Below are 25,446 nucleotides of genomic sequence, written 5' to 3'. Positions count from 1 at the left end.
GTGGCTAGTTTCACTTATGTGTCAGGAAACTGCAGAATCCATCCTTATCAACATTTTCATGTGTGGATTCATGAAGTATTTAATGGATAGCATGCAATTAAAAAGGAGTACAGTATGCTCTAACCTCTCAGAGGATTAGACTTAGTAGCTTCAGCCAAGATGGCAGCCAAATCAACTTGTCTCATTCTTTCTCCTGTGACCATGACGTCTACAACCAAATGTGTGTGTGTGTGTGTGTGTGTGTGTGTGTGTGTGTGTGTGTGTGTGTGTGTGTGTTCATAGGGAGACCTGAGTAGGCTAGACCAGGCTGGCTTAGCAGCCTCCCTGTGGTTATGATTAGAGAGTAAGTTTAGAGCTCAGACCTGAGGCACAAAATATTTTAATCAAGGGAATGTGGGTGCATGACTCAATCAGTCTAATAAACAACTCTAACAACACGTGTCTCACAGAGTTATAGAAAACATTGAGCCAGCTAAAAGGTGAAATCATAAAACTACTACTTATAATACCCTTACGACCAAAATCCATGGGCTAAACAAACTACTTGTGGTGTAAAAAATATAAATCATGCGTATTATGTTTGGATTAGAAACTATCTTTTCTGTTTTTAAGTTCTTAATTTTTATTAATAAATAAATTATAAATAATTTATTATAAATAATAAATAAATAAATAATTTTTGCCAGACCTGGGGCTTGAATTCAGGATCTGAGCACTGTCATTGGACTTTCTCAAGGCTCTACCACTTGAGTCACAGCACCACTTACAGCTTTTTTTTTAATGGATGAGGTACTGAGGAATTGAACTTGGGTCTTTGTGCATGCTAGGCAAGCACAAAGTGCCAAACTCGGGTCTTTGTGCATGCTAGGCAAGCACAAAGTGCCAAACTCCTGTCCCTTAATTAATTTTTTAAAAATATTTTATTATCATAGTGATGTATAGAGGGGTTACAGTTACATTCATACTCATACTCATACTCAGCCCTTACTACTGCTTCCTGTTTGCCACGTGGTAAATAGCTAGCTCCTCTGCCACATACTTCTGTTGACAGATTGCTCTCTGCATGCATGGGGCTAAGTAACCATGGACTGAAACTGCTGAAACTGGGAGCAAAGCAAATTTATTGTGCTTGCTGTTTGTTGTTTCTGACAGATCTTTGGGTCACAGTGATGGAAAGTGACCAACACAATCACTTTCAGCTTTCAAGTGTTAGGACAATGATTCCCCAGACCACATTTCTGTGATGGACTGCATTCCCTTGGGACTCCCAAGATGGCACACTGCCGTAGAAGATTCTGTCTGGGGCTAGGAGTCACACTGAGCAGAAACCTATGCATAGTTGTGCTTAAGAAGAACAATTTCCATCTCCAATGCGTGCACTTCTTCCTGGGCCACCTGTCCTTTATTATTATCTGTTATTCTTCCAGCACTACTCCAAACAGGCTGCTATTTTCCGTTTTCTACTCTGGATGCTTCACTCAGTGTCTTCTCTTCATTGCTCTGCTCATCACTGAGTTTTTCCTCCTGGCTTCCTGGATCACTGTGTAGTCATTTGCCACCCCTTGTCTTCCATCATTAGAATGTCCCAGAACTTGTGTCTCTAGATACTTTCCTTTATGTGTTTGGCTTTCTTAGGCATTGCTGACTTTTTCACTATTCTTTTGTGATTTCTTTGAAATCAACGGTTTCTCCTGTGAAGATCCTTCTTCCATAATGCTTGCCTGCTCTGATACCACATGGCAGTGCTGTCATTGTTGGCTTTTTCTCTCCAGGCCTCTGTTCATTTTTCTTGCATCCTACATTTAAATAAAAAAATGGTTTTAAGTTTATTTCTGAGTAGCTAGGATTGCAGATGTGAGCCACTGCGTCTGACTAAAAATCTCACTTTTTTTTTTCTTTTTTTGCTGGTCCTGGGGCTTGAACTCAGGGCCTGAGCACTGTCCTTGGACACAATTTTTGCTCAAGGTTATCCCTCTGCCACTTGAGCCACAGTGCCACTTCTGGCTTTTTCTTTTTTTTCATATATTTTTTATTGTAATTAATAGAAGGGTTACATCATATTCACCAGAAGGTGCATTACTTCACAAACATTGATACCCTTTCTCATGTCATGGTCCCCATTTCCCTCTCCCCATCCTTGCCCCTCATCTTGTTTTTCCCCCTTCCCTATCCAATTTCAAATAACCAAATAAGCCTATATACAATATATCAGATAACAATGTAAAATACTGTAACAATATGAGATAACCAAGGGACAGCAAAAGAGATGAGAGATAATATAGTACATTAAGGACAACAATCACTTATTATACAGCTTTTGTTTCTATACATATGGCTTTATATAAATAAGTTTTGCTCTACTGTAAATCTCTGCTAGGAGAACCCAAGGTTTCTACTGATTATGACAAATGAGGGAAACCATTGAGCCTATGTTCCTTTGAGTCTGGCTTACTTCACTTAATATGATTTTTTCTAAGTCTTTCCATTTCCTTACAAATGGGGCAATGCCGTTCTTTTACTTCTGGCCTTTTCTGTTTATGTGGGACTGAGGAATTGAATCCAGGGCTTCATGAATGTTAGATGAGCATTCTACCACTAGGCTATGTTCCCGGGCCTGGCAAGCACCATTTTCAGGTTTTCCCACCTCTAGAGTACAGAAGTCATTTGATAGACACAACCAGAATAGGGGCAGATATATCTCTAGATGCAACTATAGCATAAGATTTCAATATCCACTCTCATCAACAGATAGTTCATCCAGATTAAAAATAATAACAAAGAAATGTCACATTTCACAAATCTCTGTTGTAGTCTGTAAATTCTACATATGGAATGTTTCACCCAATTGGTTTTGAATATACCTTCTGTGGAACTGTTTTGAAAAAGATACTAAATTGTAGGCCATAATACAAAGCTTATTAGTGAAAGTAATTTCTTTTACCCTATCAGATCATAGTGTAATAAGAGCTACTACACTATGTACTAAAATCTACTCAAGGAATACCTTGAGACTAGAGAAAAATACACAACTTCACCAAGATTGAAACATAGAAATTTTATTGATCAGTGACTGTGTGATCATAATCTGTTGCTAACTGCAACCCCTGACAGCTTGACAGAATACGATAGCCAAAAAAATAAAAACAGACAGAGAGGAAAGAAAATTTATGATCTGGGGGAGGGGGTTGTCCAGTGTGTACTGGTCTTGAACCTGGAGCTCCTGTAAGCAAGCCTATTTATTCATAGGAAAGCTTACTGTAGGTATGTGCAGAAAACAAGATATCGATCTATCTTGGTGTTACAATCATTAGTGTAGTTTGTGTACGTAGTAATAACTAACTCCCTGTAGTTAGGGAGAAGTGAGAGGTGGTAGACATTTTCAAGATCCATAACCATGACATATGTCCATTGTCCAGGCTTCATAACAGCTGAGACTTGGGTATCATCAGGGTCCCGTTCATTGCAACTTAAACATAAAACTTGCCTTGTCTGTTTTGACCTTTCAAGAGTCCACTTCTCAGCCTTCTGATCACTGACTAGATGGAAGTCCAACCTTTTAACTCTTTCCTGGTTTCCCCATTCCCCACAATAAACCTTTCCAAGGCCAGAGACAGTGAGATGATATCCATTGTAAGAAAATAGAATTACCACAACTTGTAGAAGGGATTCTCATGAAGATAACTTATTTTTCATTCGAAGTGGTGATGGTCAAGAGGCAGTTGGATGACAACATACTCAATGTTCAAAGACAGTCAACCAAGAATTTCTTCTCAAAGCCATCCTTAAGGGCCAGGTATGGTGACACATTTTTGTAATCCCAGCAGCACAATAGAAGGAGGTGGGAGGATGACAGTTTAATACCAATCCAGGCGAAAAGTTTCTAATGACCTATTTCAAAAACAAACTGGGCATAATGGTCACATATATAATCCCAGCTACATTGGATGCGGATATAAGAGCATTACAGCCTGAGGCTGGCTGAGAAAGAAAAGCTTGGGACCTTATCTGAAAAATAAACTAAAGTAAAATGGGCTGGAATATGACTCAAGGTAGGATGCTTGCCTCAAATATGAAGTCTTAAATTCAAACACCAGTACTGTCAAAAAAATCTTTTCAAGTTGGAAAAATTAAAATATTCCAAGATATGTAAACAAAAAGAGGTTTTGTTGCTCAATGTGCTCTAGGAGAAATTCTAATAGGAGCCGTTCAGACAATATATTATATATATATCTAAATTTATAAGCCTGTTTCCTTCTTAATTGGCTTAAAAGGTAATTGCATACCACAGGTAAACATGTGTGTGGATGGGCACAAAATGTACAAATTTGTAATTTAAACAACACATGCTCCTAAATAACTGATGGGCCAAAGAGGAAATAACAAAAGAAATTAAGAATATTTTGAGATGAATGAAAAGGAAAAATGACAAAACACGAGCAATGTGGAATGTGATGCAACTGCAAAGAAATCAGAATCGGTATTTTGGAAAAGTTGGCACTAGGATCTCAGCCTCTCTCGCCTCTTCCATGACCACACTGCTTATGTGTATCAACTTCCGAAGTTCATTTTCGTGGATTGACTATGTCTGGCAGTGCTGAGTATACTTGTGGTGATTCAGTATATCTCAACTTCTTTGTTAACCTCAGACTGAGAAATTTCCTGGGGACTTAATTGCACTGAAACTTCAGGTTGTCATCACAGCATTTCTCATCCCTCATGCTTCGGTTCACAATCCTCAAGGATGTTTTGAGAGAAGCCCTTTACCGTAGCATTGCTGATATTATCAATATTTCTAATCTTAAAACATTTTCACTCAGGGAGAAGAACTAATCAGGTGAACATGTGTTATTTCTAGATAAATATTCCCGAGTATCTGTTTATAAGATAGTGATCTTTTTTTAAGACTAGAGATAATTAATTCCTGGGAGGGTAAAGCCTTACCTGGCAGGATATGCTTTCTCTCCTCCTCCTTCTTTTTTTTTTTAAATATATAAAGCCTTAAGTATCCTATTGTATGCATTATGATGTTCAAAGAGATTGTTCATATACAGGTAGAATGGAAGGAATCAGAAGTTTCTGGTACATAAAAAGTTTTCTTAAATTTTGATGTGAATTACAAAGGAGCTGGGGAGTTGGAAAACACTTGGTGAACCCACTTGAAGAAATCTGTATTATCTTAGCTTTGTATACTTGCAATGTTGTGTAGTCAGTGGAGATTTCTGAAGTCTATATTACATGAAGTGCTTTCGAATAGCAATGTGTAATAAATCCTTTGTGTTTCTGAATACATTAGATATTCTCCTTAACAGGAGGAACAACCATTGTAAGCTACCTACAATTGCTGATTTTTTCAATGGCTGCTTTTTAATATTATTTATCATATTTCCAAATTTTTCCATAAGGACTCTAACTAAAATCATAGAAGTATTAGTTTCTGGCCATATTCAGATATTTTAGCCTGTTATTTAGATATGTTTGACTTAATATATACTACAAAAGAAAAAGAAATATTTGTTCTTTTAAACTGTGTATACATAGGGCTATATCTACAATATATAAAGATTTGCCATTAATAGAATTGCAAGAAGCCAGTTTCTAACATTTCAATGCAGAGTAGAGTTACTGGATGAGTCATAAATTGCTTACGAAGAGTGATTTAGTTAAATGTGTTTATGTACAATAATTCATTTTCTCTAAACACTACTCTGACTTTAATAATTCCTAGGGATAAAAGGGAAAATATCACCTTTTACTAATAAGAAGAGATAAGACTATAACTAGAATAGTACACAAAATTATAGAATTTGAAGTGTGTGTGTGTGTGTGTGTGTGTGTGTGTGTGTGTGTGTGTGTGTGTCCTGGGGCCTAAGCTCAGGGCCTAGATGGTGTCCCTGAGCTATTTGTTTGGGGCTAGTCCTCTTCCACTTGAGCTACAGCTCTACTTCTGTTTTTTTGGTAGCTAATTGGGAATAACAATGTCACTGGCTTTCCTGTCCTGGCTGGCTTCAAATCTGGTTCTTAGACCTCAGCTTCCTGAATAGCTATGATTATAGGGGTAAGCCAGGGTTGCTTACTTAGAAGAGGTGAGGGAGGGAGTGTAAGGCACAGACTGAATAAAAGGGGGAAAAAGAGAAGAATGCAGTCAAGAATTCATTGTACATATCACAAAATAAAAAATCAGGGAATGGGTGGGTTGAAGAGGGTTGAACGTGCAGAATTGAGTGACACAGTTCAAAATGCACTGTATTCATAAACTGCTTTTTAAATAGCAAAATTAATATGTGTATTTCAACTTGATTAAATTTCTAGATAGGCAAAAAGTTTGTGCTACGGTGGACCAGGTACGAGAAAGATGACTGCATTTTTGTATCCTTCAGCTCAGACCCAGCTGTCTTAGAGAATCAAGACTAGCATTCATACAAGAGAGGCAGTGAGCCAATAGTATAATATTGTATTAGGTGAAATAATACATCATTAGGTGAAATAAATAATTTAGTGCAGTATGAAGTATATGGCAAACAGTCAGAAATATTACACAGGAAGTGTGAGGTAGACCAATATACCTCTACATAGAACTCAAGCTTCGCATACCATGGAAAAGCAGAGTTTCAGTAAACGTTTCATTTCGAATTACTTGAACATGTAAAGTTTAAATAAATATCGATGTTTTTCTATCCAGAAGGAAATTCATCTTTTTGGATCTTAGATTGTAGATTTAGAGGTCCATGCGTGGAGATCAAGTTTTTCTTGCTTTTCTGCAAAAATTATGACCATTAAAGGATTTGAGTGCTAATGAGTTACACTATCGATCCCTGGATCAGGACAGAAAAAGGAAATTGATTGTGTGCTGAAAACTTCCAACTAATACCAAAGACATCAATTTTGATATATGATTAAATGGTTTTGTTTGTGCTTGTGTCTATCTAGTTTGTGGAGGAAAAGTTGGAATCTGAAAACTATAGGAGAGAATATAGTCAGATTCCTCCAAGATTTTTTTAAAGAATAAAATGATAAAATAATGTAACCTAGTGAGTCACGTTGGGGTTTTCTAGTCTAGTTTGGATCATAACATGTAATCTTTGGCACAGGCTGAAGATAGAAAACTTATTAGTCCATTGTTGCTTTTCCCAAAGGTTTTCACCTCTAGAGAAGAGTTGACAATTAGGAGTGCACTCAGATTTATTCTCGGGGCACTTGGCCCTGGAAGGATTCTTTGACACACTGGATTATCTAGAGGGGCGGCCATAATCCTCAGTTTGGGGATCCTAAGGTAAGCTTCACGGCCAACTATTCATAGGGTCCTGTGGAACAGGTGTTCTTTTCCATGTAAATTATTATATATTATTCCCAAACATAAAGGGAACAATTCATCTTACTTTTCCTGTTAAAGAAATATCTTGCCAGGCGCTGGTGGCTCATGCCTGTAATGCTTAGCTATTCAGGCGGGTGAGATCTGAGGATTGTAGCTCAAAGCCAGCCTGGGCAGGAATGGCTGTGAGAGTCTTATCTCCAACAAACTTCTCAGAAAAAGCCAGAAGAGGTGTTATGGCTCAGTTGGTAGAGCAATAGCCTTGAGCAACTATGAGGCTTGGGGTGAGTGCCCAGGGCTTGAATTCATACCCTGCGATGGGTTAAGGGAAAAAAAAGAAAATGAGAACAGATTTTCGTAATAGACTATGATTGAGTATTCAATCTATTGGATTATTTTATGATTCTTTGCTTGCTTTTTCCCCCTTTCTTTTTACATCAACCTTATTACACAGATGGAGAACAAAAGGAATGTGACGGAATTCATTTTAATTGGTCTTACACAGAACCCTCAAATGCAGAAAGTAGTGTTTGTGACATTTTTGATCCTGTATATAATGACACTATCAGGCAACCTTCTCATCGTGGTGACCATTATGCACAGCCAGGCGCTGGGATCCCCAATGTATTTCTTCTTGAGTCACCTTTCCCTGATAGACACGATTTACACGTCTTCCTCAGCTCCTAAGCTGATTGTGGACTCTCTGCAAGAGAAGAAAACTATCTCCTTTCTTGGGTGTATGGCTCAGGTCTATGCAGAGCACATTTTTGGTGCAACTGAGATCATTCTGCTGACGGTGATGGCCTATGACCGCTATGTAGCCATCTGCAAGCCTCTGCACTACGCCACCGTCATGAACCCCAAGCTGTGCATGCTCCTCGTGGGAGTGGCCTGGTTTGGAGGCTTTCTCCATGCAACCATTCAGATCCTTTTCACAGTCTGGCTGCCCTTCTGTGGCCCCAACATCATAGACCACTTTATGTGTGACTTGTACCCTTTGTTGGAACTTGTCTGTGAGGATACCAGTACCCTTGGTCTCTTCGTTGCTGCCAACAGTGGCTTCATCTGCCTGTTTAACTTTCTCCTCTTGATGGGATCGTATGTGATCATCTTGCGCTCTCTAAAGAACTACAGTATGGAGGGCAGGAGCAAAGCCCTCTCCACCTGTGTCTCTCACATGATCGTAGTTGTCTTATTTTTTGTACCCTGCATATTTGTGTATCTGCGCCCAGTGACCACTTTGACCATTGACAAAGGAGTTGCTGTATTTTATACTCTGGTGGCGCCCATGCTAAACCCTTTAATCTATTCCTTTAGAAATACGGAGGTAAAAAATGCAATACGGAAGCTTTTGAGAAAAAAAGTGACTTCAGATAATAATTAGCCGCCATCATTGAACATTGCACTAAAGCTTAAGGTAATCCAAGCTTCTTGTTATATATATATACATATATATATATTCATATATATGAATACCTGTTATATATTCATATATGCGTATATACTTGTTATACATTCATATGTATAAATACTTCAACTGTACTAAGCTCATTTATTTGGTAGTACTTATATTTGAACTCAGGTCTAATGTGCTTGCTAGGCAGGTGCTTTAACTCCTAAGCCACACTCCCACATTCTTTTGTAAATATGTTTGTTTTAATAAGGAGCTGGCTATTAATTGAAGACAGCTACTTAGGCATAACGTTGAACTGCAGTCCCGACTTATTGTCTCTCATCTCATAGTTTTTCTGCTACCTACTACATCTTAATCAGTAAATAATTATAAATTAACTAGAAATCTAAAATATACTGGAAGCTTAAAATATCACTAGAAGCTAAAAAGATCCGAATCTAGAATAGTAGATTGATAATAAAATCATTTTATGCATCATTGAGATATTGTTTACAACTGGTTATTGAAAATAATGCATCTGATAGATTTTTTTTATTTTGTACTTTAGCCTCTATATATTTTTTTGTTATTTCACTTTTTTGAACATTGATAGTATAGTTAGGAAGACTTTAAGACTTGGTGTATCTGAAGGCTCTGAGGCTGCCATTGTTATCCATATTGTATCTGTCAGGATCTAGCCAGGTGTCATACCATTTAATTTCTTGATTAGAACAGAAAAAGTTTTAGATATGGTTATTAATTTTGTCAGGAGGTTAATGATAAAAGGAATGCCCAGTGACTGGAAGATGAATTTCTAAGAAAGATGCACATTTTTGGGTGCAGATTCTCCATTTCACTGGAATGGTGTAGTTTTGTCCTTTGGAGATGTTCGTTGTGTGTTCTTGGGCAGATCTAATGCACAAACAAAGCTAGTACACAAGAGCCTTGTCTTGTAGTGGCAAGGTGGGAGAGTCCCACCTGGAAAGCAAGGAACTGTGGCTTGGCTTGACAACAAGGTTGCGTATAAAGGTCAGTAAATCCCTATGGAGACGAATACCATTGGCTGCCATCTTTCTCAGCCACCCAAACATACACGTTGCTGGACACAAAATGTAAATGGAAGCAAGTCAATAAGAGCTGTCCCCTTTTTATGCTATGCATGCTAACAAAGATTAATAGCTTATCAGAGACAGTATACAGCAGAGATAAGACTGAATTATCAATTAAGGTGTCTTTAGAGTTGAGGCGGTAAACTCATAACAGACAAATAATGAACATATTTATTATTACCTTTTTTCTTTGTGCCAATGCTGGGGCTTGAACTCAGAGCTTTGATCTTGCTTGCCTTTCAAATTTGGCAATCTATCACTAAAGCTACACTTACACTTATGGACTTTTGCTGGCTAATTGGAGATAAGACTCTCATGGACATTTCTCCCCAGGATGACTTTGATCCACTATCCTCAGATCTCAGCCTATTGTATGGCTAGGATTACAGGCATGAGCCACCAGTGGTGTGCTATCCTTACTTCTAATAACACATTTTCTGGGCTATTGAAGCTCAGTATGGTACTTTTTGACCAATCCTCATGTTTATGATAGAACTTAAATATAAACCAGATATGATTTTATTCTATGTACTTTTGCTCATTTTATAACTCTATGTAAAATTGTATAGTAACAGATTGCTGTAATTTTAATCATAAAACATGATTATTATGAATAAGAACATGATTTCTGATAATTTTATTAAGAGGTCTACACTAATATCTGTTTAATACTTTCACTGAAGACACATAGGCAGAAGGATGAGCCATTATATGGAGGTGGCTTTTTAGAAGAGATTTGATTACAACTCTTATTAAACTTCAGGATAAGTGTAGTTTTTGCCCAAATATGAAGGATCTAGTCTCTGACCCACTACCAAAAAGGATGGAGTCTAGGAGTCAGATTTTGGCATATAAATGAGCACAGGTAAGTACCAAGAAGGGAAAGCTATGAACAAATATGAAATTTCATATCAACTGGGAATAAAACTAGAGTTAATATCCAAAGATATTTATCCCAAATTGAAATCATATGTAAGTTAACAAGACCTATTACCTAACACCAAGATATCTAGGACATTTATACATGTATACTGATAATATAATCTTTGTCCATTCATCCATCTTTGGTCAAATCTGTATTTTGGTTATTGTAGCTAATGTTTTAATAGGAAATACTGCTTTCATATTCTTTGGATCTCTCCCCTGGCATGATATCTTTTTTCATATCTTTTTATTGTAAGTAATAGAAGGGTTACATTATATTCACTAGATAGAGGGTGCATTACTTCACATACATTGATATCCTTTCTCATGTCTTGGTCCCCATTTCCCTCCCCCCACCCCAGCTCCTCATCTTGTTTTCCCCCTTTCCCTAACTGATTTCAAATAACCAAATACGCATATACACAATATATCAGATAACAAGGTGAAATACTGTACCCATATGAGATAAGCAAGGGACAGCAAAAGAGATGAGAGACAACATAGTACATTAAGGACAACAAACACTCATTATATGGTTTTAGTTTCTATATCCTGGAGGTCCTCTCATTTAGCGTCATTCTATATGGCCTTATGTATCTAGGTTTTGCTCTATTGTAAATCTCTGCTAGGAGAGCCCAAGGTTTCTACTGATTAGGACAAATGAGGGAAACCATTGAGCCTATGTTCCTTTGAATCTGGCTTACTTCACTTAATATGATTTTTTCTAAGTCTTTCCATTTCCTAACAAATGGGACAATGTCATTCTTTCTGACAGCAGCATAGAATTCCATTGTGTATAAATACCACATCTTGTTGACCCACTCATCAACTGAGGGACATCTGGGTTTGTTCCATATCTTTGCTATGGTAAATAGTGCCACAATGAATATCGTTGTACTAGTGGAGTTGGTATGTCCTTCTTTCTGGACGATTGGGTAAATGCCAAGAAGTGGAATTGCTGGGTCATAGGGGAGCTCTATGTTTAGTCTTTTGAGGAACTCTTGCATAAGATTTCTAAATCAGATGATAGTTTCAAGTTTTTCTAGGAATCTTCCCCATTTTTCATAATGGTTGTAGTTTTGTGTTCCCATGAACAGTTTGTAAGTGTCCACTCTCCATGATGTCCTCACCAACACTCATCATCTTTTGTGTTTTCATTTATAGACTCTATATATAACTGGTAAGAAGTGATGTCATTGTAACTTTGAGTTTTATTTCCCTGATTATTAGAAACGTGGAGAATTATTCCATATGCTTGTTGACCATTCCTATATGTTCCTTGAGAAATGTTTGTGTAGGTCTTTTCTCTATTTTAATATTGGTGGCAAACATTTATTTATTTTTGCTATTGTTTGAGCTTTTCAAAATATATTTTGGGTATTATACTTTTATCATTTATATATATATTTTATAGCTATTTTCTCCCATTATTTGTAGTCTCAATTCTGTTCAGTTTTCCCTCCCTATATTGAAGATTCTTAGCTTGATGAAATTCCATTTTTTTTCTAATTTTGCTTTTGCTAAATCATTTACCATAGTAGACTACATAGTATGCCATTTCATTCTGTTTGAGCTTCTTAAGTCTTATTTAATATGTCTGCAAACGTCCTGCCCCCCTCTTTGTTTTGTAGGTCGTGTGACTTGAACTCTGGGCCAGGGAATTGTTTCTGAGCTCTTCAGCTCAAGGCTACCACCCTACTCCTTGAGCCACAGGGCCACTTTCAGTTTTCTGGTGGTTAATTGGAGATAAGAGTCTCACATGCTTTAGTGTCCTGGCTGGCTTTGAACCTTGATCCTCAGATCTTAACCTCCTGAGTAGCTAGGATTACAGGCTTGAGCCACCACACCCATCCTGTCCCCTTTTGAACAATGGATACTACAAACCAAACCCACAGTGAAATAGCATTCTGTATCCATTTTAATTTGCAGAATTAGAAAGCTTGAAAATCCTACATGATTTAGAGGCTATAGGCCAATGGTGGTTTTTTATATGCCACTTTTCTGATTTTCAAAAATTTGTTATTATTTACTTTATTGTTATTATAACTACAGTGGTTTTCAAATACAGTCAAGTAATGAGTACATTTCCTTTTGAACAGTATTTTCCCTTTCCGTATGCCCTCCCAGTCCCTCCCTCCCATCTCCACATGAGTTGTATAGTTCACTTTTATCAGTGTCCAGTAAGCTCCACTGCTGCACTTTTCACCTTTTTTCCCTCAAATTCTGTGACCTCCTCCCTCCCTCCTGAAGATATACACACAAATATACCATACATAAAGAAAAGAAGATGGAGTCCTCAAAGAAAAAACAAAAACAGGGAGATCTCTTGTTTCTATATTTTAGAGTTCATTTCAATATATATGATTATATATATAATTTTACATAAATATAAGATGTCAGTATTGCACCTCTGTGTTTCTCTCCTAAGATTATCCTCTTTTTTGGTCTCACTTTGGGTGTGTCTAGAATTATGTATAATTTATCATATTCCAATGTATTTTAGATCTAATTTCTGCATGTCAGAATAAAATGTGTTGTTTGTCTCTCTGAGCTTGGCTTGCTTCACTTAACACGGATTGTTCTAGTTCTATCCATCTCCCTGCGGATGATATAACTTTATTCTCTCTTATGTTTATGTGAAATTCCATTGTGTATAGGTACCAAAGGCTTTGCATCCACTCATCTACTGTGGGGCATCTTGGAAGTTCCTGTATCATATCATAGTTATTGTGTTATATGTCAATTTTGAAAGTGTGTAAAAGCACAATAGTTGTAAATAATTAGGTACTACAGTAATTTTCATTGTATACTTTTGCTGATACACTTAACTTTTACTGATAATTATGTATTATTTCTCTAATAAGTGGCATATATACACCTAGGGATGTATACAGAGTCTTCAGTTAATTTTTAAATAATGGAAATCACCCAGAATTCTGTAAACTAGCATCTATGGTAAAGTACCACTATGAGTATGGCCTGAACTCAAAGAATGAACTCCAGGATGTAGCATCTGCAGACTTCTGCACTGAAAAAGCCTGGGAAAGTGGTGCGGGATAAATCATGAAGAATGTCTGAAAAGGTAGCTATCTTTCGTCACCCAAAGACATCATTTTCAAACTTTAACTGTGAAAGTTTCATGTCAAATTTAAGTACCATAGCAAAGATATGGAACCAACCTAGATGTCCCTCAGTTGATGAGTGGATCAACAAGTTGTGGTATTTGTACACAATGGAATTCTATGCTGCTGTCAGAAAGAATGACATTGCCCCATTTGTTAGGAAATGGAAAGACTTAGAAAAAATCATATTAAGTGAAGTAAGCCAGACTCAAAGGAACTTAGGCTCAATGGTTTCCCTCATTCGTCATAATCAGTAGAAACCTTGGGCTCTACTAGCAGAGATCTGCAATAGAGCAAAATCTTGATACATAAGGCCATATAATGTGAAGCTAATTGAAAGGACCTCCAGGATATTGAAACAAAAGCCATATAATGAATGATTGTTGTCCTTAATGTACTATGTTGTCTCTCATCTCCTTTGCTGTCCCTTGGTTATCTCATATTGTTATAGTATCTCACTTTGTTATCTGATATATTGAATTTATTTGTATTTGGATATTTGAAATTTGATAGCGAAGGGGGGAAAACCAAGACGGGTGGGAGGTGTGGGGAGGGGGGAGGGAAATGGGTACCAAGACATGTGAAAGGGTATCAATGTATATGAATTAATGCACCTTCTATCTGGCAAATATCATGTAACCCTTTTACTAATTACAATAAAAAATTTAAGTATCTGTAGGAGTTTTTTTATAATAGAAAACCATAATAGCTTCTATATATTTTTAGCATCTATTTTTTATTTTTATCATATATTTTTATTGTAATTAATAGAAGGGTTACATTATATTCACCAGATAGAAGGTGCATTACTTCACATACATTGATACCCTTTCTCATGTCTTGGTCCCCATTTCCCTTTCCCCCACCCCCACCCCTCATCTTGTTTTCCCCCCTTACCTAAAGTGGGTCTCCTTAACTACAATGACATATTGCATTAGTTTCATTGGAAAATTAGAAAATAGATGCTCAGAAAGGGCCATTGGCTTCTTTCAAAGCAAGAGAACATATTCATGGTGTAGCTAAGTCTAGGGATTGGGTTTGTGTTTACTCAGTGTTTACTAATAAACTTTGTTCACATGGTGGTTGTAACTGGACATATTTTTGCTTGTTCAATGCATTTAAAGCTAATTGGAAGTTATAATAAGAATCTTTAATACACTTGAACCAGCCTTAGGAAAAGTGCAATGGACTGGATTTAGCTCAAAGAGGGCGAACAACAACTGTCCCTGCTTGGTCACCCCAGTAGCTTGTCAACGGTTCACCAAACTGCATAGTCTACTTGCACTCTCAAGCTTTTCAGTTCTCAGTCGCTCAGTTTTTTTTTAATTGTCTGGATAGTGTATAGAAGGGTTACCGTTACATTCATCAGGTAGCAGGTGTAGTACTTCTCACACACTGATACCCCTTCTCACGTTTTGGTCCCTGTTTCCCTGCCCCCACCCCCTCCCAATCATCTTGTTTTCCCCCTTCCATTTCCTATTTCAAATAAACAAATAAATGTATATATAATATACCAGGTAACAGGTCAGATGTTGTAACAATATGAGATTAACCATATGGGCAAAAAAAGAAGAGAAATAACATAGTACATTAAGAACAACAGTTAAATGAGATAAAGCTCTTGTTTCCATATCCCAGAGTTCCTTTCATTTAGTCTCATCCTATATGACCTTATGTATCTAGGTTTTGAGCTATCTTCTGCTAGGAGAATCCTAGATGTGTACTAAATATTACAAATGTCTCAGTTATTTCTCCAACACTTACTGTTTATCATTATTAGTTAACAACAATGTCCCTGAGACAGTAAATGTTCAGTGACTGATTATGGAAAAAGAAAAGTCTAGGTTATAGTATTATGACTTCTCTGCAGGTAAGTTTTAGAACTGGTCAAAAACATCACTGTTTGAAAGGATAGTGGAAGAAAGCAAGCATACATTTGGCTGATGTCTTCGCAAAGGGTGATAAAGTTAGTTACTCTTCACTATGGAAAGCACGAGTATGGATTTACGCACTTGGATAACACACACATTTCCATAGCAAAAGAATTGATAGCTTTGGAAAGAGGTTTATGAGCAGATCTAAACACGGAGGCAGTGTCTCTCCTTTCATACACTGGGACAGATATGGGGATTTGATTAAATAAAGGGAGAAAGAAGGCTTTGTTGCAAAGATTCGAATTTTTGACTCTGCTGGCTAATATAATTGTAACCCCTGTATACATTACAATGAAAAAAAATTGACTCTGTACTGAAACACAATGCTTTGAAAGAAGACTCAGAAGAATTATTTTCAACAAGTTTCTCACTCAATGGACTTCAAATAAGTGGTTGATGTCCTGGTAATTTATAGGTTTAAAATTGGTTATATTTTTAGTGTGTAAAAAGAGATACTCTGGAACCAGGATGAGATATTATTTATTGTTATGTATGTATCTATCTATCCACCTACCTACTGACCTACTTATTATTTCTTATTGGGTCCATGAAGGAAACTAAAGAGCACAGTAACTTGCATAAATAAAACATATGTACTTAGTGTACTAAACTTATTTTAGGAATACATATATTTAACTATTATAATAAATTTATTTTAGTGATAAATATGCTTAATTATTATAAGACATTTCCTTGTGTGGTTAGGGACACTGAGAATTTCCAAAACCAACAATTGGCCAATGATTAGGCCAGACAGCCTTATAGTTCTAGTCCAAATCTAAGGCCTGAAGTAAGAAGTGCCATTTGTTTCAGTGCAAGTGCCAATGAAAAGACCTGCTATTATAGTTCACACTTAAGTCAGGACAAATCTAATGTTCCGCATAGGCAGAAAATTACATTTTTCAGGTATTTATTTACTTATTTATTTTTATTACTTTTTCTGCATGTACTGAGTCTTGAAATTGGCTTGAGCATGTCCCTTAACTTTATCACCCAAGATGGGTGCTCTGCCACTTGAGCCACACCCTCCACTTCCAAGAATTATCTTTTTTTTTTTTTGCCAGTCCTGGGCTTGAGCTCAGGGCTTGAGCACTGTCCTTGGACTTTCTCAAGGCTAGAGCTCTACCACCTGAACCTCAGCACCACTTGCAGCTTTTTTCTATGTATGTGGTACTGAGGAATCGAACCCGGGTCTTATGTGCCTGCTAGGCAAGCACTAGGACAAACTCCCGGCCCCTAAGAGTTATCTTTTATCCAGGCTTTTGGTTACATTCACGCCTTCAAGTGATTGGATAAAACCTTTCTATTGGCTAGGACGACTCATCTTTCTGACTCATCTTTACCAAGTGCCTCTTTTATCCAGTGATTTAAGCCAGAATTTTGTGGTATCCATGGATCTTCTTTAATATTTAAAAATGAATAAAAAGGTCTTTTGTGTAAAGCTCTTTTGTTTATAACTAGCAAACATTTAAAAATTATTGTCAGGGTGATGTATAAAGGAGTTCCAGATACATCAGTAAGGTAGTGATCACATTACTTCTTGAACATTGTTACTCCTTCCCAATCTTTTTTCCCCACTTTCCTTTCTCCTACCCCCTCCCAAGTTGTAAAGTTCATTTCTAACACATCATCTTGTGAATATCGCTTTTACACTGGTTCATCCTTTGTCTCATTATCTTGTTTTCCCCTTCCCTTCCCTGATTCAAATAAACAAATAAACGTGCATACAATACATTAGGTACTAAAGTCAGATACAAAAGCAACCATAGAGGGGAAAAGAAAAAGAAAAAAAAGAGTAGAGAAATAACTTCCCATAGTACATTAAAAACTAGCTATATTGGAGTATTCAATTAATTGTTATTAACAGAGCTTAGCAGAGGGTAGTATAGAACCTTAGAAATGATTCCATGCATCCCAGCTTCATCCCTAGACCCATTATCCATCCTCCCTCCACCTTACCCTTCCAAAGTAGAACCATGTTTTCTTTTTCTTTTTTGCTTCCACATATTTTTCTTGTAATTAATAGAAGGGTTACATTATATTCACCAGCTAGAAGGTGCATTACTTCACAAACATTGATATCCTTTCTCATGTCTTGATCCCCATTTCCCTCCCTCCACCCCTACCCCGCATCTTGTTTCCCCCCTTCCCTATCTTACTTCAAATAACCAAATACACATATATACAATATATCAGATAAGAAGATGAAATACTGTAACCATATGAGATAAGCAAGGGACAGCAAAAGAGATGAGAGATAGCATAGTACATTAAGGACAGCAATCACTCATTATATGGCTTTTGTTTCTATATCCTGGAGGTCTTTAAAACCATGTATTCTAAAGGCTTTATTAGAGTAAATATTTTTTTTAAAGTATCCACTTAAGAGAGAAATATTAAAAGGTCATATTCAGAAGAAAAGGATTGTTTCTGAGAGAACGAAGATGTTAAGGTAAAACTGTTGCTCATATGCTGAGAGTCTATATCATAGCTTACTTTCTTTTCATCATCACATAGAAGGCTATGTAGGAAAATAAAAATGGCCTTGGAAAACTGGTCATGTTTCAACTACTGGCCTGTTAACTGCATTTTACTTTTCTTTTATTATCACTTTTTCATCTGTAAAATGTGATTCATAGCTGTGTCTACCTCTTTGGGTTTCTATGAAGATTGCGGATTAACTAGTAATATGTATCTTCCTCCTCATAGCAGGAGGAAGCTGGTTAAAAGTAAGTCTAAATTTGACAGAAATGTTCAAGTATGCAGAGTAGCCATGAGTTAGATCTTTTTTCCTGAGATATTTCTTTTTCTCTCACACTAGAATCTGTAAATCAATTAATTGTATGGTTAATTATTCTTTAGCTAATGTGTATGCCTTATTGAAATAGAAAGCACTCTAGATTTTTGACTCAAATGGATTAGTGTTAGACTCCAATTACACTTACTTGTCAGCTGACATAATTTTCCTATGACACAATTTCCTAATGGCATTTTTCATCTGAGCATTCCTTAAGGTGTAGATTAAGGGATTTAACATGGGAGTTATCATGGTATAGAAGACAGCAACTGCTTTATCAATGGACAGGGTAGCTGGAGGCCTCATGTACACAAATATGCAGGGCACAAAAAATAAGATGACCACCGTGATGTGGGAGCCGCAGGTGGAGAGGGCTTTGTGCCTGGCTTCCAAACTGTGGTTCCTCAGGGCACGAAGGATGGCCACATAGGAGACCAGCAGGAGGAGGAAGTTTAACAGACAGATGAAACCACTGTTGGCAGCCACGAAGAGCCCCAAGGTGTGAGTGTCAGTGCAGACCAGATTCAGCAAAGGGTTCAGATCGCACATAAAGTGATCTATCACGTTAGGGCCGCAGAAGGGTAACCAGAAGATGAACAGGATCTGGATGGTGGCATGAAGCAACCCTCCCACCCACACCACTCCAATCAGACAGCCACACACACGCCGGCTCATGATGCTGGTGTAGTGCAGTGGCTTACAGATGGCCACGTAGCGGTCATAGGCCATCACAGTCAGCAGGATGATCTCAGCGCCTCCGAACAAGTGCTCCCCAAAGATTTGGGTCATACATTCACTGAAGAGGATAATTTTCTGTTCATGGAGTGAATCTACGATCAGTTTAGGGGTACTGACAGAGGAGTAGCATGCGTCAATAAAGGAGAGATAGGCCAGGAAAAAGTACATGGGGGACCCCAACAGTGGGCTGGAGGTGATAGTGACCACAACGAGTACATTTCCTACCAGGGAGATGATGTAGATGACAAAAAACACAGCGAATATGATGGTTTGCATCTTCGGATTCTCTGTAAGTCCCAGGAGAAAAAACTCAGTCACATTGTTTCTGTTCCCCATTATTCCAGCATTACCTGAAGAATGATGAACACAACCATGAATTTATTGATTTTCTCCCTTCTAATAAGTTATATGTTCTGAACTTTATTGTGTGATGTAAATTCTTCTTCTTCTCTCTCTTTTTTTTTAGTTTGCCCAAACTGCTTCTTAACTTTTATGAACACACAAGGCAAGAGATCCATTTGAGATGATTGAGACTCTTTCTTGAGATACCCTCAAAAGACAAAGCACCCCAAAGCAGAAACAAATAACACCTATCACCACCACCACCAACAAAACTCCCATGTTTGCATTTCCTGGATTTCATTTTGATAAATACTATTTTAAATGTTCAGAGGAATTATGCGTTTTGGTTCTTTCCCCCCAAAGTATCTTCCTTTATTGTGTGTGTGTGTGTGTGTGTGTGTGTGTGTGTGTGTGTGTGAATGCCTAGAATCCTGTATAAGTTATCATGTCCAGTTGTGTTTTTGGATCTAGTTTTCACATAGAAGAGAAAAAGTGCTGTTTATCTCTCTGAGCTTGGCTTATCTTGACATGGTTTGTTTTTATGACGGACCATCCATTTCCCTGCAAATGATATAATCTTATTCTTTCTAATGGATGAGTAAAATTGCAATTGTGTATAGGTACCATATTCTTTTTTTTTGTGTAGGGCATCTGGAATATTTCTACAACTTGGCTATTGTGAATAGTGCAGCAATGAACATGCAGGTATAAGTGTCTTTACTGTATCCTGACTTGTAATGTTCTGGGTAGAAGCCAGGTGTGGTATGTCTAGGTCAAAGGAAGTTCTGTGCTTAGTTTTTCTTTTTTACTTCTCTGCATTCTTAAGAGGTAGAAACAGATAATATGGCCAGAAAGATGAAGAGGGTGGAGGAGAGGAAAAGTTTGGATATTTAAAGTTTTTATGTTTGCTTAGGGTATTCTGGGGATCAGTAAGATAATTAAAAGCAGAAAAAAGATCCCCATTAACGAAGAGATGAAGTAAGAAACTGAGAATTATATAACATAGGATAGTGTAATAACTTTTTTGTGGTGTCTGATTATCCTGTAATGGCTAATAATGCATCCCTTTTTCTGTTAATTGCCATGTGAATGGAATGTCACCAAGTCTTCTGCACAAAGGATTTCATTCAATGCTTATAACAATTTGTGTGGTCAATCTTGTTTTGTTCCCACTTTGTAAATGAGTCACAATCTTAGGGAGTAGAAAAAATAATTAGCTAGGCACTGGTGGCTTTTGATTATAATCCTAGCTACTCAGAAGCTGAGATCTGAGGAAAATGGTTCAAAACCAACTTGGGCAGGAAAGTCTATAAAACTCTTTTCCTCACTAAACTTCCAGAAAAGCCAGAAGTGAAGCTTAATACTAGGCAAAGCCACCTCAAACTCAGTGTGTTTTGTTTTGGCAGGCACTCCTTATTTCATCTTCTTAGGAGATGGTGCTATTAATTTTATTTATTTCACATATGAAAAATTAGAGACACACAAAATTATATATTCTAAGATCAAGCAACTAGTAAAGAGTAGAGCTATGATTAGGGTCCCAGGTTTTTCTTACATATGTATTCTTTTAATTCAAATTCTAAACCCATATTTTGTGTTTGAACATATATACTGCAATAGTATCTTTGAATATGATCAATATAATTATAATTATTTTAATGGTATTTCAGCAGAAATTTTGTTTTGCATATTTTTATTACCACACACACACACCTATCCATATATAATGACATCTTCACATTTAAAACAATAACAACAGTGGTTCTACCTTCTATCTTTTGGCCTCTTTCACAGCCTCAATTATTTCCTCTTTTCCTAGTATGGTTTCAAAATTCAGGTCCCCAGAATCCTAATTGCTTCAATCTATGAGCCTAAAAGCTTTCAACTGTCACATAATATGAGTGATGTTTATCCACTGCAAGTTATAGGCCTGAAAAGGCTCTGATACTGTATTTGAAATGCACTGATTAATGTATATGGAAAGTAGTGTTTTTATAAATTTAAATATTAACAGAAAAGCTTACCTTTACTGTCCTTAGATGATTCTAACCATATTGGTTAGATTCTAACCATATTGGTTAGAATCATATCTTCCAGTCCCCCCCTCTTGCAGTTAACAGTTTTCAACATGAAATGTATGTCACATAAAAAACAACCTTCAGATAATTCAATATCAAACCAATAGTTGTTAAGAGAATGTCTTCATAAGTCTCATTTTAGCCTAAAATCTCAAAACAGTTTCACAGAAAACCCAAGTTTTCGATTATTGGTGGATTTACTTGAAATACTAAGGAAAAGTGATTGTTGGTTCTATGGTGTGATTTCCACATGGTGAAAGGCAGAAAGGATGGGAAAAAGTGCATGCAGATGAAGTTAATCCACGCATGATGGATCTTGTCCTGGAGACGCAAACAACAAACATTTTTTTACTTTGCTGACATGGATATGTATATAAGGGTTTCACAAAGATTCAAAGATGTAGTCAGTGCTTTCTCTCCAGGGATTTAATTATCTTTTCCTTTAATTGTATTTTATTGTTGGGGTGATGTATAAAAGTGTTACAGTTACATTTGTCAGGTAGTGGGTACATTACTTCTTGAACATTGATACCCCTTCCAACTTTCCCTCCCCCCTCTTCTTCCCAATCATCTGTTTTTCGTCTTCCCTTCCCTATTTCAAATAAACGAATATATATGCAATGTACCAGGTACCAAAAAAGATACAGTAACAATATGAGATGAACCATAAGGGGGAAGAAAAAGAGGAAAGAAATAACTTCACATAGTACATTAAGAATAATAGTCACAAAGATAAACCTCTTGAATCCATATCTTGGAGTTCATATTTAGAATGGTCAAATCTTCCTGAAGAAGAGGTCCCATTATCATTATGTAATAACCTACATTGTCTCTTCTCATAAATTTCAGTTTGAAGTCTATTTAATCTGATATAAGGATGGTAACTCCATCTTCTTAATGGGGCAATTTGCTTGATAGATTTTATTCCAACCTTTCACTTTCAGAATGTTTGTTTTGGCAGCAAGATGTGTCTCTTCAAGACAGCAGAGAGTTAGATCTTGCTTGATCAAGCTAGTCAGTCTATGTCATTTAATTGGAGATTTAAACCTACTGACATTGAGAGTTATGATGGAGAGGTGTTAATTCCTGCCATTTTATTTATTTTGTTACAGGGGCTGTATCTTGCCAATTCTTGCTGTTAATTATCTGGTATTCTGTTTAGGTGTCATTTCTCTGCCAATATCATGTTTGTTTGAGAATTTTCTGTAATGCAATTCAATGCAATACCCATCAATATCGAAATGTCATTCTTTAAAGAAATAGAAGAGACAATCCAAAATTTCATATGGAATAATAAAAGACCCCGTATAGCAAAAACACTTCTTAGCAGAAAGAACAGAGCAGGAGGAATTTCAGTGCCAAACTTTACACCCTATTAAGAGCTATAGTGAACAAAACAGCTTGGCACTGGCACAAGAAATGAGGACCCAGATATTAACCCACAGACCAATGGCCATCTAACTTTTGATAAGGGAGCCAAAAAAAATAGAATGGAAGAAAGACAGCCTCTTCAACAAGTGGTGCTGGCAGAACTGGTTAAGCACCTGCAGAAAACTAAAGTTGGATCCTTCTTTGTCACCCTACATCAGGATTAACTCCAAATGGATCAAAGACCTGGAGGTAAAAGAAGATATACTGAAAACTTTATAAGAAGGAAGAGGAGATACACTAGGTCTCCTTGGAAAAGTTTGAAACTTTCTTACTGAGGAGCCAGAAACACAACAAATCAGAGAAAGTCTGGTTAAGTGGGATTGCATTACACTGCAGAGCTTCTGTATGGCAAAGGACATAGCTAGCAAATTAGCTAGAAAGCCTACAGAGTGGGCTTCACTCTGTAGGCTTCACTAACCATTCAACAAAGGCCTCATATCTAAAATACGTCAACAGTTCAAAAATTTGAATCACTCCAAAACTAATCTCCAAAGAAACAACCATCCCACTAAAAAAATGGACCAAAGACTGAGAGTCTTCTCTGAAGAAGAAAAAAGAATGGCCTATAGACACATGAAGAAATGCTCAACATCTCCGGCCATAAAAGAAATTCAAATCAAAACAACTCTAAGATTCCAAGTCACTCTAGTTAGAATGGCCAGGATCAAGAAAACTAACAACAGATGCTGGGGGGGATGTGGCCAGGAGGGATCACTACTACACTGTTGGTGGGAGTGCAAACTCATCCAACCACTATGGAAAGCAGTATGGCAGTTCCTCAAAAGACTAAACATAGAACTCCCCTATGACCCAGCAATTCTACTACTTGGCATTTACCCAATCGTCCAGAAACAAGGACATACTAACTCCACTAGTACAACGATATTCATTGCGGCACTATTTACCATAGCAAAGATATGGAACAAACCCAGATGTCCCTCAGTTGATCAGTGGATCAACATGAAGTACACAATGGAATTCTATGCTGCTGTCAGAAAGAACGACATTGCACCATTTGTAAGGAAATGGAAAGACTTAGAGAAAAAAATCATATTACGTGAAGTAAGCCAGACTCAAAGGAACATAGGCTCAATGGTTTCCCTCATTTGTCCTAATCAGTAGAAACCTTGGGCTCTCATAGCAGAGATTTACAATAGAGCAAAACCTAGATACATAAGGCCATATAGAATGACACTAAATGAGAGGACCTCCAGGATATAGAAACAAAAGCCACACAATGAGTGATTATTGTCCTTGATGTACTATGTTATCTCTCATCTCTTTTGCTGTCCCTTGGTTATCTCATATTGTTACTGTATTTTATCTTGTTATCTGATATATTATATATATGTTTATTTGGTTATTTGAAGTCAGATAGGGATGGGAGGAAAACAAGATGAGGGGTGGGGGTGAGGCGGAAGGGAAATGGGGACTAAGACATCAGAAAGGGTATCAACATTTGTAAAGTATTGCACCTTTTATCTGGTGAATATAATGTAAGCCTTCCATTAATTACAATAAAACATTTGAAAAAAAGAATTTTCTGTAATGCTGGTTAGGTTGATATACACTGTTTCAGTTTTTCCTTGCTATGGAAGGAATTTTTTTTTTTAATTTTTCCCTCAGCTATGAATGAGAGCTTAGCTGGGTACAGTGTTCTTGGTTGGTGGTTATTTGTCTTTAGGACATGGCATACATCATTCCAGGCTGTTTTTGGTTTCATGGTCTCTGCAGAGAAATCTGTGGTTATTTTGATTAATTTTCCTTTATAGGTGATTTTTCTCTTCTCCCTGATTGCTTTAAGGATCTTTTCTTTGTTCTTTATTGATTCTGTATGGATTATAATGTGGCGGTAGTATATAGAGAAGGAAAGGAATAGAGTGAAGATAATTGAGACCTAAAGCTTTTCAGGGAAAGGGGAAAAGAATGCCTGAAAAATAAAAAATAAGCCGGGTGAGGTGGCTCACATCTGTAGTCCTAGCTACTCAGGAGTCTGAGATCTGAGGATCACGGTTCAAAGCCAGTGTGGGCACAAAACGACCTGAGACTCTTATCTGAATTAACCTCTAGAAAATGGGAAGTGGGGCTTGGCTCAAGGGTAGAAATCCTCTATGATGTTTATCTTAATCATTGCTACATATGTTAGACATTTGTTGACTATTATTCTTTGCAAATTTTCAATTATTTAGATTTTTGCTATTGATTCGCTGATTTGCATGAATTCTTTTCTAATATTACTAATGTATTTAGGGAGTTGTACAAAGGAGTT

At 37.0% G+C, this 25,446-nt stretch overlaps 2 protein-coding genes across 3 annotated transcripts; one reads left to right on the top strand and one right to left on the bottom strand.

Annotated features, from left to right (window-relative positions):
• The first annotated feature begins 7,760 nt into the window (after positions 1-7,760).
• On the top strand, positions 7,761-8,693 carry LOC150052850 (olfactory receptor 4C12). Its single transcript, XM_090347692.1, has one exon. The coding sequence runs from the start codon at positions 7,764-7,766 to the stop codon at positions 8,691-8,693; it is 930 nt and encodes a 309-aa protein (XP_090203818.1). The 5' UTR covers positions 7,761-7,763.
• A 6,924-nt stretch (positions 8,694-15,617) lies between these two features.
• LOC150052849 (olfactory receptor 4C46-like) lies at positions 15,618-19,662 on the bottom strand. Of its 2 annotated transcripts, XM_090347690.1 has the most exons (2): positions 18,765-19,662; positions 15,618-15,652 (listed from the first exon to the last, which is right to left on the bottom strand). In XM_090347690.1, exons 1-2 carry the CDS (start codon positions 19,660-19,662, stop codon positions 15,618-15,620), a joined length of 933 nt encoding a protein of 310 aa, XP_090203816.1. The 2 variants fall into 2 exon arrangements, with proteins under 2 accessions (XP_090203816.1, XP_090203817.1); XM_090347691.1 differs by lacking the exon at positions 15,618-15,652 and having other exon boundaries at positions 18,733-19,662.
• Positions 19,663-25,446: the final 5,784 nt, after the last annotated feature.

This window comes from Megascapheus bottae, chromosome 16 (assembly GCF_031878675.1).
Source record: "Megascapheus bottae isolate mThoBot1 chromosome 16, mThoBot2.hap1, whole genome shotgun sequence".
Taxonomy (NCBI): domain Eukaryota; kingdom Metazoa; phylum Chordata; class Mammalia; order Rodentia; family Geomyidae; genus Megascapheus; species Megascapheus bottae.
The sequence above is the reverse complement of the archived record's forward strand: the minus strand, read 5'-3'. Positions and strand labels throughout refer to the sequence as shown.

Coding starts and splice junctions, on each gene's coding strand:
- LOC150052850 (XM_090347692.1), top strand. CDS start 7,764: ATGGAGAACAAAAGGAATGTGACGGAATTCATTTTAATTGGTCTTACA.
- LOC150052849 (XM_090347690.1), bottom strand. CDS start 19,662: ATGGGGAACAGAAACAATGTGACTGAGTTTTTTCTCCTGGGACTTACA. Junction 15,653..18,764: donor AAATGCCATTAGGAAATTGT/GTCATAGGAAAA, acceptor TTACTGTCTCAG/GGACATTGTTGTTAACTAAT.